The sequence below is a fragment of the Archocentrus centrarchus genome, chromosome 2, assembly GCF_007364275.1.
Source record: "Archocentrus centrarchus isolate MPI-CPG fArcCen1 chromosome 2, fArcCen1, whole genome shotgun sequence".
In the NCBI taxonomy this organism is placed as follows: Eukaryota; Metazoa; Chordata; class Actinopteri; order Cichliformes; family Cichlidae; genus Archocentrus; species Archocentrus centrarchus.
Window position 1 is genome coordinate 5,014,139 of NC_044347.1, and position 13,424 is coordinate 5,027,562.

A 13,424-nucleotide genomic window follows, 5' to 3' on the forward strand; every position below is an offset into this window, starting at 1 on the left:
AGTGTTCACATTTTGGACAGGGAAGACAGATGGTTTGAAAAAGGAGTAAAAGAAGCATCTATGTCCACTGTGAACAACCATCATTGGTGAACAGAGGAGGTGGATTCCATCACCAACTTTACCCCGCTTACAGTGTTGTCCTGAGCTCCTTTCCCAGACCTCTCAACCACCATTCACACATTTGTTCCAGTGATGTCAATAGGTTACATGAAGCGATGTAACCTATAGGTCCTATATATTGGTTTCATCTGAAACCATTTGGTTTGAGAACTGAAGAAGCCTTTCGGATGAGGGGTGAAACATCTTCAAGAAACAAAAAGCAGTCCAGTCGCCTTTTTTCAAGCTCCAGAGACTACTAATAAAGATCTGTTCTCCTGCAGCTGATTATCAGGAGGAGGAGAATCTGACGGAGCAGCAGAGGAACATTTTCAGCCTCTACAGAGGAAACAATGAGTTCAACACAACAGGTGAGAAAAATATCAGTGTTACACTAATATTGAAACTGTGTGACTTCATCAGCTTCATGTGCACTTCACTTGGTTTGTTTTATTATGGTCCCAATTAGCGCTGATGTAAAAAAAAAAAAAGACAAAATAAAACAGTCTTTTTTTTTTTTTTTGCGTTTTTGGCCACAGTGGCTTTTGTTAGCAGTGGAGAGAGACAGGAAATGGGGGGAAAGATACAGGGGAAAACACGCGGGCAAATTTGCGACATGCCGGGACCTGAACCCGTGTCGCCCGCACCGCAACGCGGCATATGTATGCGGCCGCCGGCTTCACCACTAAGCCACCCAGGCGCCATATTTTATATTTTTTCTCTGCAGAGTTTGTCAGTATGATGCCCCCCCTCCCATTCTACTTTTAAATACTCTAGGAAGCACAAGTAAGCCAGCAGTTTGAGAGCAAAGTTTATTTAACATCTCTATTTTCTGTAATTTTAACAAATTATATTTTGCATTATTTAAAAATTTTTTGAAATTATTTAAAAGAAATGCAAGACTTAAGTCAGTGTATTTGATGTGTTAACTTTGGTGAATTTTTCAAAAGCAATCTGAATACAGCAATACAGAAGACTTGACATAATGCAAAAAAATCAAAAAAGAGGCTGTCAGGGAAGTCCCCCTACATTATAGCAACGAAATGACAGGAAATACACACCTTTGTCTCATAAGAAACCCGCTTTTTGGCAGACCGCTTCATCGTATTATCCAAGGGAAGCATTGCTAGGTTATGACACAGTAATTGTAACATACCTACTTTAACTTAAACATAATGAATACTTTAATCCATTATCTTCCTCTTTATCCCACTAGTCGGGGTCATGGGGGCTAAAGTTTGCCAAGTGTGTGTTTTGCCAGACATCTTAACTGATTTAGGTTTGTCTTGGAATGCGGGTTCCCGAAACTTTCCATGTTCCTCATACTCGTTGATGATGGAACAGGTTAGTTGTTAAACCACTTTCTTACAAAGTCTGCAATCTGCCATCTTTTGAGCAATGTCAGTGTTTTCAAATCTAAACCACCTCCACGTAAGTCAGTGGTTCTCAAATCCAGGTGTGTTGGATCAGGGACACACCTAAAACCTGCAGGACACTGGGCCACGAGGCCTGGATTTGAGAACCACTGACGTAAGTGAAGATGATCCTCGCCTATGAATTAGGCGGTAGACTGCGAGGCTGGTGATGTCTGAATTTCTTCCCCTGGCGCAATGTGTTCACTCATTTCCAGCTTTAGGTGTGTTGTTTAGGCAGCTATGCTAGCACACAGTATGGGCACTCTCAATGCGCACATACATCAGCCTATACTAAAGCATGAAGTAGTGAACCCATGGAGTTGAGACTTTTTTTTTTCTTCTCCCAGTCATTAGCATACTCAATAATGTAGGCTCATACATCGTTAACACTGCAATTAAGATATTATTGTAGACTATTCTAGACTATACACTATATATCGCACACTCCTATTGGGACATAATAAAAATCATCTGGTCTTAGCAGGTTTTACCAGTACCAGGTGTTTGGAGCCATGCTCCAACCTCAGGTTTAAAACTAGTATTAATGGAGGGAGTTTGAAGATTCAGTTTGTTCCACGACTGCATTTCGCTCACTGCCTCTGTTTGTATCTCTATCACTGCAGGACCAACATGGACTGAGAAGTCAGCGCCCTCAGGAGGCTGACAAACCTCTCAGAAGGAAGGGAAAAGATCATCAAGTTATCCACACTGGAGAGAGACCATACAGCTGTGATCAGTGTGGCAGAGCTTTTACTAAAAGAAGCCACTTACAGTTTCATCTAGTTATCCACTCTGGAATTAAGGCATACAGCTGTGACTATTGTGGAAAAACTTTCAACCACGTAGGGAACAGAAATAAACACCTACGCATTCACACTGGACATGTGTTCTGCTGTGATCAGTGTGGCAAAAAGTGTGTAACAGACTCACAGTTACAACAGCACATGGTTACCCACACTGAGGAGAGACTTTATCAATGTGACCTGTGTGATAAGACTTTTAAAGCTCCACATACCCTGAAAGCACACCAACAGGTTCACAGCAGAAAGAGACTCTACAAGTGCAGTTACTGTGAGGTAAGTATTTGTAATTACGTATTTTGTCTTTATTGATAGCTCAGTGCAGCGTGTGGGCAGGAAGCAGGGAAAAACAAGAGGAAATGACAAGCAAGAAACTGGAACAACTCTGGTCATTAAACTGTGTTAGCAGACAATTCTGCTGCATGAAAATGTAGCACTGGGTGTTCCATCAAATTTGAATTTATTATTCAGGAAAATTTGATGTGACATGGTAGCTATTATTATTTATTATTATTATTCTAATAAAACAGAAATAAAAACACCATCATAATAATAATTAAAAAATCAAAATAATCTGCTCTTCTGCTCAGCTAACATGGTTTTTAAATATTGGGCTTAGGGTTTCAGTCCCTTACAAGGCCGCCTATTCTGCTGTTTGCTTATGACACTTTATCACCAATGTTTAAAAAGCCATTGTGTGGGCGGAGCTGCTTGAGCCCTGCCAACAGTGAAAGTCCAATGAGGAGAGAGCACAAAAGCAGCACGAACTGAAAACTTTCCTAACAGCAGGCACAGCTTCTCTCTTGGTCTCTGGTTTCTTTGGTGCATCTCTGCTTTCTTCCCTAGTCAAGACTTCTGACCCACCTGCATCTATTTTGGGGGAGTGACTCATATATTTTCAGTTTGACAACAAAATTTTGCATGAGCTTATTAAAGTAAGCCTTAAAAAGGCCAATGGGGTACTGTCGCCCTGCCAGGCGGCCACTTTTCAACTTTGTGAGCACGCTAACTTGAGAACGATGTCACCTAGGATTTTCAAATTCACACCAGAGATGCATTGGCTAAAAATACTGGAAGAGTTTGAATCTCAGCAACATTGATCTCATGGTCAGAGGTCAAGTTTGAGGAAAAAAAAAAAATAATAATCTTGTGAACACAATAGATGTCAGCTAGGATTTTCTGATTGATGTATGTCATAGATGTATCTTCTAAAACTCCCGGACGACTTACTTCTTACCACAATAATGCCAATCGTAGAAAGTTAGAGCATTCTCAGTGGTCTATGTTTATTATAATTTTAGCATTTTTTATTCCTGGTTCTTACTTAATTTGGTTTTAAATTTATATGCTGAATAAAGTCACAGAGGCTTATGTGCACCCAATTAACCACATAATGCCAGCGATTCCTGCTGAAGCCCTGGGTACCTGCCCTTACTGGCCACGATCATCTGTTTAAGACATAGCAAATTGGCAGCGGGCTGACTGATCAAAGAAATTGATCAGCTGCTCTTTTTACCATAATTCCACAACTGTTTGTCCTATCAGTAAAATTCCAACCGTTCCTGAAAGTTGAGAAATTGCACGTCACAGCCATTATAGTTATTATGGTAATTATTGCCTGAAGTCCACAAACGTTGGCACGTTTGAAGTACCATGTCTCAAACGACACATGATGAGGTTCATATCTTCCGAGACCTTGTAATTGTAATTGTGTTGTAGAATTTGTGCTTCCAGGGGATTTGTGCCACCTAAAAGAGGTGAGGGGTAACACTGGTGGCTGACAATATTTTTCTTTTTAGAATGACTGAAATGAAAAATTAAGTGTTACTGTAACCCAGTAAGCTGAGTGTTATAATGTAAACACTAAAGTGTAATTGGACGTTGGCAGAGATGCTCTTTATTTCAGACGACGTACAGGATAAAAATGTTGAAGGAATTCCCGGACTTACTCTGTCTTTGTGTCGTTCTTTAGAAGCAGAGCCACACAGATGGATCCGGTTCTCAGTCCTGTCATCGCTGTGGTGGTGGGAAAGCGTTTCGCTGTGACCTTTGTGGGAAAACTTTCTGTCAGCAATGGAGCCTAACACTGCATCAGCGTAGACACACCGGACACAAACTGAACTACTGCAAAGAATGTGGGAGAAGCTTCCTCACAGCAAGGGACTTAAAACGCCATGAACTCATCCACAGTGGGGTTAAAAAGCACCTCTGTGACCAGTGTGGGTCATCCTTCACTGCTAAAAGTGACCTTAAAGTACATAAACGAGTCCACACAGGAGAGAAACCATACAAGTGCAGAGACTGTGACAAAAGCTTCTCATGTGCAAGTAATCGTAACCGTCATGAAGATGCACACATTGAAGGGAACTACAGCTGTGACCAGTGTGACAAGAGCTTCAGGACTCTCAGTTCATTCTCATACCACAAACGATCCCACGCTGCAAAGAAACTGTTTCACTGTTACCAGTGTGCAAAAACATTCTCTTCATTATCTGCTCTGTCCACACATCAGCGTGATCATGCAGGGCTGAAATCATTCCCATCATTGGACCACAATGAATCTGCAGACACACAAAGATCCTCTTCTGGTTGCAGAGTCAAACTTGAAAACCTTGAGATCCGGCTCCACAGAATTCCGATGGAATCTCCGGTAAAGATCTAATGAGGGAACTCTGAAAGAAAATGTTAGCCTAGTTAATTTTTTTTTGCTAGAAATTAGTAGCATGCAGTTATTTGTATTTTTAGTTTTAGTGTTTGTTTTGTTTTAAAGTTGCAGAAATGTGTGTTTTGTTCAGGAGATAATGCAACAGTATTAACAGTTAAGATAAGATAAGATAAAACTTTAATGATCCCACGACGGGGAAATTTGCGCATTACAGCAGCTCAGTACAGAAAACTAAAAATAGAATAGAATAAAAATAAAATAGAAAAACACTATACACATATACATAAGCACTATATACAGAAAATATATAGTCAATACACACATTACACACCACAAGTGTTGCGAAAAAATGACATGAAATTCCAAATCTTTTGTATGGAGACTTGTTGTGTAACTTACATATACGCCAGACACATTACGTTCTTGTGAATAAATCATTCTCATAAGGCGCATTGTGGGGAAAAAAATGCTTTCAATATCATGCGATGATGTAATGAGATCCTGATGTTTCCAAATAAGATAAGGAAGAAACAGATTCTGGGTTAATCCAACTCTTACAAGAAAGCAGCAGCAGAAAGTTTCATTGTTTGAACCCAAAACATTTGCATGTATTTTATACATCTGGTGTGTAAAGGCCTTAATAAGTTTACCATCCAGTGGGCTGGATTGGACTAATTTCATATTTTGGTGGGCCTCAAGCCACATGATTGACAACCCTGAATTTAACACATCTAAGACAAAAGATCCATAAGATTCAAATGTTTAAGGAAACTTTCTTTTTCCTGGCTCTACAGTGTTTTAGCTGTTCGAGTTCATGTTTAGGCCTTTACACACCAGACGCGTAAATTTTGTGCGTTAAAAAATGTTTTTCGGATGCGCATTCCATCCATCCATTCGCTTCCGCACATCCTGTTCAGGGTCACGGGGGGGCTGGAACCTATCCCAGCTGTCATGGGGCAAGAGGCAGGGTACACCCTGAACAGGTCGCCAGCCTGTTGCAGGGCCAACACAGAGTGACAGACAACCTTTCACACTCTCATTCACACCTATGGGCAATTTAGAGTAGCCAATTGACCTAACCCCAGTAAGTGCATGTCTTTGGAATGTGGGAGGAAACCGGAGTACCCGGAGGAAACCCACGCAAGCACGGGGAGAACATGCAAACTCCACACAGAGAGAAGGAGAGGTCTGGGCCAAGGTGGAATCGAACCCAGGCCTTCCAGATGTTATTCTAACTGTGAGGCAGCAGTGCTAACCACTGTGCCACCGTGCTGCGGATGCGCATTTGCAGCATTTATTTTTTCAGATTAAGTTAGATATTTCTGACTTTCGTAAGTGAACAAATTGATCTGACCAATCAGAACGCTGCATTTAGCAACATGTGAGCTTATAGCGCAAAACACACACCAATGTACTGAATATACAGTGATGTGGGAATAAAATCATACTATTTTACCTCAGACATACAGCTACACGCTGCTCCGGGTCAGTCGGCTCTGAAATTACTTCTCTGCCTCCTCAGTAGGGATGCACCTATCTGATATTCAGCATCCGTATCAGTCCGATCCTGACCTAAATTACTGGATCGATATTGGGCAGGAATAAAAAATGCAATCTCATCCATTGTGTCGGTCCTCATATTCTGAATGAATTTCAGTGTGATTACTGTGAAATAAAGGAAGCTGTCTGTAAAGAGTCTGGTGTGCAGCTGTATTATCCGGGATTCATTTGGACTCACCTGTGTGAAGCTTTTGATGTTTCAGAGGTCCTTTATTTCATTGCTTACTGTCAGGAGACAAACTGTGACCCTCAGCTTCACGCTGTAACCACGGTGATATGATGTGGTCCAAAGGCTGACCTCAGTCTGTGTTCACTCACTAAAGGCCACAGTAACACTGAGCCATGATGGAGAGAAACTGCTGCTTGTTTCCCTGCTCCTAATGTTACTAACACACACATCTGTGCAAGAGTAGGAAGCAAGTAGATACATTTTATTTATATAGCACAAAGGATTTTAAAAATAAATAAAAAAAAATATATTTTGTTTCCATGGAACCAGACCTGGATGGGGTGGAGTAGTGGTTAGCACTGCTGCCTCACAGCAGGAAGGTCTGGGTTTGAATCCACCATCAGGCCTTTCTGTGTGGAGTCTGCATGTTCTCCCCATGTCTCTGTGGGTTCTCCGGTTTCCTCCCACAGTCCAAAGACATGCAGTTAGTAGAGTGAGGTTACCTGGTGATTCCTGTAGGAGACGGCCTACAGGAGAGAGGTCTCCCGCCTGCAGAACTGGTGCCAGGAGAACCACCTCCTGCTCAACGTCAGCAAAACAAAGGAACTGATCGTGGACTTCAGCAGGAAGCAGCAGAGGGACTACCATCCACTTGTCATCAGTGGTGCTGAGGTGGAAAGAGTGGACACTTTCAAATACCTGGGAGTGACCATCTCACAGGACCTGTCCTGGACTCATCACATAAACATCACTGTGAAGAAGGCCAGACAGCGTCTCTACCTCCTCAGGCGGCTGAGAGACTTCAAGCTCCCACTCAAGGTGCTCAGGAACTTTTACACCTGCACCATCGAGAGCATCATGCGTGGGAGCATCACCACCTGGATGGGAAACTGCACCAAGCAGGACTTCATGGCCCTAAAAAGGGTGGTTCGTTCAGCTGAACGGACCATCAGAACCACCCTCCCCAACCTGCAGGACATTTACACCAAGCAGTGCAGGCTGAGGGCCATGAAGATCCTAAAACAGCCCAGCCACCCCGGACACTCTCTCTTCTCCCTGCTCCCATCAGGCCGGCGTTACCGCTGCCTGAGGGCTAAGACTGAAAGGTTGAAGAAGAGTTTTTACCCACAAGCCATCCGTCTGCTCAACTCTGAGCCCTAACTGGACCATTATTGCACAATGTAAATATTATAATTTATAATCTATAATTCCACGTAAAAGTGTGTATAGTGTATAGTATATAGAGTATAGTGTATAGTGTGAATTACTTATTTTTATTTTTATTCTTATGTGTGTGTATATATATGGTTGCAGGTACAAAATACATTTCACTGTGCATTGTACTGTGTATAACTGTGCATGTGACAAATAAACACTATCTTAATCTTAATCTTAATCTTAATTGCCCATAGGTGTGAATGTGAATGGCTGTCTGTCTCTCTGTGTTAGCCCTGTGACAGGCTGGTGACCTGTCCAGGTATTCCATGCCTCTCACCTGTGGCAGCTGGGATAGGCTCCTACAACTAGAGGCGTGGCCCTGATTTCCATGCAGTGTTGCAGATACATGCAGAGCCTGAAAGCTCTGCTTCCAAGAAGTTATGTAACTATCAGTAACCTCACCTGCAGTGATGGCTGACTCATCCCGCTCCTCCCAAGACTCTGGCCACTTTTCCACTGACGGGGTGCCAGTGCCGGTGCCAGTATTTGAACCGTTCAGCAGTTTTTCCACCATAAATGTACTTGGTGCTTGGCTGGAAAACGGGTTCAACTCTGGTCCCACAAACTAGCTGGTCTCAAACCAAGAAGGCGTGATGAAAGCAGCAGAAGGGCGTGACTCTGCCATCTCAACATCATATTTTCTACCATATTACATGTGTATTACATGAGAAAAGTGAAGCGATTTTCACGGCTGTGAATTAGGTTGGGCTCTAAGGCTGAACTTGATGCTTTGTATCAGTTTATATCACAGATAAAAGGACACAAAGTGCGTACTTGTCGTCTTGCTCTAATCGCTGTCTGTTACCCTCTGTGCTGCACACAGATGCTGCAGTAGTTTGGTTTGGATCATAAAACGTATTTGCAGCACAAGAAAGGGGATTGGTATTGGTGACTGTTGCGTTGGTTTGCAATGTAGTTGAGCTGATCTTTTTTGGTGATGGAACCAGCTAAGAGGAAATTTTCCCTGTCTGGGAACATTTTCAGCTGATAAAAGAAAACGCCTGAAGCTCAACACTGTGGCAAAGCTGTTATTTCTAAATAAAAATCAATAAGTAAAATGTCCCTAGTGAGCACACTTACCAACCAACACAATCACATTCACATCACAACTCTCTCCCCAATTTATTTCCACTTTCCCTCTTGACCCCAGCATTGTATCATAAAGACAGACTCATATTAATTAGTTCAGGATTTATTTATTGTCATCACAAAATCATTTATTCTGTTCAAAGCTTCACGCACAATCAGTCTGCCTGTTTTACATTGACTGTCCTCTTGATGGCCCAGTTTCGATCCATGGGTTCATCGACTGACTGGAAAGCTTAAATGCTTCATGAAGTTTCATCTCACTATCACTAGATTATAATCACTCTGCCTGTTTTACATTTACTGTCCACTTGATGGTGCAAGAGAGCAAATGAAGCACCATGAAGCTTCGACCCATGGGTTCACTGATTGGATGGAAAGCTTAAAGGCTTCATGAAGCTTCATCTCACCATCACTAGTCTCGGGGTCAGGGTGCTGTCTCACTGCAGAGTCTTCAGGCTGAGTCCTCCTGAGCTCACACACACAATTATTTCTATATTATATTTAGCTGACATTTCAAAAACAAAGCTCCATTGGAGTGAACAGAGATGAGGCCACTCTGACTGTTTGAGGTCTCTGCAGTTGTTCCAACTTCCAGCTGATCTGAGAGCAGTGAAAGCAGAGCAGCAGCAGCTGGTCTCCATCAAAGACTGCAGGTTTATCCACAACGAACAAACCAGAGAAAAGCTGCTCCACCCAACAAGCTCCAGCCACCTCCAGCTTCTTAACAGCACACACACACACACACACACACACACACACTGAAGCTTCAGCGACAATAGCCAACTGTGGCCACAAGATGGCAGTAATATAATAAATGGATGCAAACAGGTGAGGGCGCTGTGGGAGTCAGGTGACTGAAAGCAGGAGGGGAGTGTGAGGACACCTGGTGGCTGGATGGAGAATGAAGAGGTGAAAACAGCAAAGGGCTTAGACAAGAACGCAGACAGGGGGCGCTGATTGATCCTGCTGCTGGAAACTGCTTCAACACACTTTCAACGCACTTTGGTCCCTCTGCCGTGTCACAGGGCTGTACTGTGCAGCCTCTGATTGATCAGTAAGGAAGACTGTTGGGTTTGCTGCAGCTTCTTCCATGTCGTAAATGATCACACACTTCTTAGTCTCTTGACTCCTTTATTCTTAACTTCATCACAGCTCTGGAAATGTGCTCAGTAGCCATGGTTGTAAAACGTTCACACTTGTCGTAAAACAAAGTAAAGAGAAAAACACAATAGTTTCTGCAGGAAGTTCCATTCGCCACACAGGATATATCAAAATAAAAGTGCTCACCAAAATAAAACAGTGTCTAACAGAAGAATTTGAGAACAGAACTTAACACCCCCCCTTGTTCTCATCATTGTAACCCAGATACTTAATTTCCAAAGAACCACATTTTGAATTTAACAAGTTTTGCTTTGGTTGCGGGTTTTGTCAGTATGTCAGCAGCCATGTTTTCTGTTGGGCAATAGATGACATCTATTTTTCCCTGGCTGAATGCTTCACGAATGAAGTGGTACTTTACATCAATGTGTTTAGATCTTTGTCTGCTCACTGGGTTCTTACTCAGTGCAATGGCTCCCTGATTGTCTCCGTGAATCACTGTGCATTTGTACCCTCTTTTATCCATACCATTTAACAGCTGAGTTAGATATATGCTTTCCTGAGTGGTGCTTGCTAAACCAATGTATTCAGCTTCACAAGTTGACACCCTAGGTCGCAGGTCGATGATCGATTTTGTAATCGTATCATCAGATCTGCGGCCGTATGTTCTGGACACTCGGGTGAAGAGAGGAGCTGAGCTGTCAACTGATCACCACCTGGTGGTGAGTTGGATCAGGTGGCGGGGGAAGATGCTGGACAGACCTGGCACACCTAAACGTATTGTGAGGGTGCGCTGGGAACGCCTGGCAGAAGCCCCAGTCCGGGAGATCTTCAACTCCCACCTCCGGCAGAACTTCGACAGCATTCCGAGGGAGGCTGAGGACATTGAGTCCGAATGGACCATGTTCCGCACCTCCATTGTTGAGGCTGCTGCTCAGAGCTGTGGCTGCAAGGTGGTTGGTGCCTGTCGTGGTGGTAACCCCCGAACCAGATGGTGGTCACCGGAGGTGAAGGGAGCCATCAAGCTGAAGAAAGAGTCCTATCGGGCTTGGTTAGCCTGTGGGACTCCGGAGGCAGCTGACAGGTATCGACAGGCCAAGCGGAATGCAGCTCGGGTAGTGGCCAAAGCAAAAACTCGGGTGTGGGAGGAGTTTGGTGAGGCTATGGAAAAAGACTTTCGGACGGCATCGAAGCGATTCTGGCAAACCGTCAGGCGACTCAGGAGGGGAAAGCAGTGCTTCACTCACACTGTTTATAGTGCGGGGGGGGTGCTGCTGACTTCAACTGAGGCTATAGTCGGACGGTGGAAGGAATACTTCGAGGACCTTCTGAATCCCACTGACACGCCTTCTGTAGTGGAAGCAGAGTCTGGGGATGAGGGGGATGACTTGACCATCACTGGGGGTGAGGTCACTGAGGTAGTTAAACAACTCCTTGGTGGCAGAGCCCCTGGGGTGGACGAGATTCGCCCTGAGTTCCTGAAGGCTCTGGATGTTGTAGGGCTGTCTTGGTTGACACGCCTCTGCAACATCGCGTGGAGATCTGGGGCAGTGCCATTGGATTGGCAGACCGGGGTGGTGGTCCCCATCTTTAAGAAGGGAGACCGGAGGGTGTGCTCCAACTTTCGGGGGATCACACTCCTCAGCCTCCCCGGTAAGGTCTATGCCAGGGTGCTGGAAAGGAGGGTGCGTCCGTTAGTCGAACCTCGGATTCAGGAGGAACAATGCGGTTTTCGTCCTGGTCGTGGAACGCTGGACCAGCTCTTTATCCTCTCAAGGATATTCGAGTGTGCGTGGGAGTTTGCCCAACCAGTCTACATGTGCTTTGTGGACTTGGAGAAGGCATTCGACCGTGTTCCTCGGGGTGTTCTTTGGGAGGTTCTGCGGGAGTATGGGGTGTCTGGCCCATTGTTGCGGGCCATTCAGTCCTTGTACAACCACAGTGAGAGCTTGGTCCGTATAGCCGGTAATAAGTCGGATTTGTTTCCTGTGGGTGTTGGACTCCGTCAGGGCTGCCCTTTGTCACCGATTCTGTTCATAATTTTTATGGACAGAATTTCTAGGCGTAGCCAGGTGGCGGAAGGCTTCTTCCTTGGTGGCCTCAGAGTCTCATCTCTGCTTTTTGCAGATGATGCGGTTCTGTTGGCTTCATCAGGGGGGGGCCTCCAGCTCGCAGTGGAACGGTTCGCAGCCGAGTGTGAAGCGGCTGGCATGAGAATCAGCACCTCTAAGTCTGAGGCCATGGTCCTCAGCCGGAAAAGGGTGGAGTGCCATCTCCGGCTCAGGAACGAGTTCTTGCCTCAAGTGGAGGAGTTTAAGTATCTCGGGGTCTTGTTCACGAGTGATGGGCGAAGGGAACGGGAGATCGACAGGCGGATCGGGGCTGCTTCTGCAGTGATGCGGACGCTGCACCGGTCCGTCGTGGTGAAGAGGGAGCTTAGCGTAAAAGCGAAGCTCTCGATTTACCGGTCGATCTACGTTCCTACCCTCACCTATGGTCACGAGCTTTGGGTAGTGACCGAAAGAATAAGATCGCGAATACAAGCGGCAGAAATGAGTTTCCTTCGAAGGGTGGCTGGCCTCTCCCTTAGAGATAAGGTGAGGAGTGCGGCCATCCGGGAGGGGCTCGGAGTAGAGCCGCTGCTCCTCCACATCGAAAGGAGCCAGTTGAGGTGGCTCGGGCATCTGATTAGGATGCCTCCTGGCCGCCTCCTGGGTGAGGTGTTCCGGGCATGTCCCACCGGGAAGAGGCCCCGTGGTAGACCCAGGACACGCTGGAGAGATTATGTATCTCGGCTGACCTGGGAACGCCTTGGGGTCCCTCCGGATGAGCTGGAGGAGGTGGCTGGGGAGAGGGAAGCTTGGGCTTCTCTGCTTAGGCTTCTGCCCCCGCGACCCGGCCCCGGATAAGCGGAAGAAAATGGATGGATGGATGGATGGAAAATTCTGTCATTTTAGATAAGCTATATATAGTTGGAGATCAGAATGAGCAGACCAAAATAATAATAATAATAATAGTAATACTAATAATACTAATAATAATAATAATAATAATAAATTGAAAACTAGTATTTTTTAATTAGTGCATCATGTGTGCTGTCGAAATATCAGCTGCTCCGTTTCTTCTACTGTCATTCCAGTAGATGGAGTCATAAGGCTGACAGAGACATTCACTGACACCAAGCTCAATTCTAATCCCCTTCACTTCTATTAGATATCGTTGCTCACTGTTCATGCTGGGACAAGTTCAGAAATAACCGGCCCCTAGTGCTTTACAAACAACTGAGTCCACAGGCTGTTAGAGAAAACTGAGCT

General features: G+C 44.7%; 2 protein-coding genes across 2 annotated transcripts in view; one reads left to right on the plus strand and one right to left on the minus strand.

Annotated features, from left to right (window-relative positions):
- The window catches only part of LOC115796187 (NACHT, LRR and PYD domains-containing protein 3-like), a 66,741-nt gene that overhangs the window by 17,298 nt on the left and 36,019 nt on the right, over window positions 1-13,424 (minus strand). The gene's annotated exons all lie outside the window — the stretch shown is intronic.
- On the plus strand, window positions 414-5,059 carry LOC115796640 (zinc finger protein 420-like). The gene is made up of 3 exons (XM_030753007.1): window positions 414-467; window positions 2,135-2,587; window positions 4,284-5,059. Exons 1-3 carry the CDS (start codon window positions 450-452, stop codon window positions 4,971-4,973), a joined length of 1,161 nt encoding a protein of 386 aa, XP_030608867.1. The 5' UTR covers window positions 414-449; the 3' UTR covers window positions 4,974-5,059.

What these genes read in the sequence shown, in the direction of transcription:
- LOC115796640 (XM_030753007.1), top strand. An exon ending in ACAAGTGCAGTTACTGTGAG is followed by an intron (nt 2,588 to 4,283) that starts GTAAGTATTTGT and finishes GTCGTTCTTTAG; the next exon opens with AAGCAGAGCCACACAGATGG.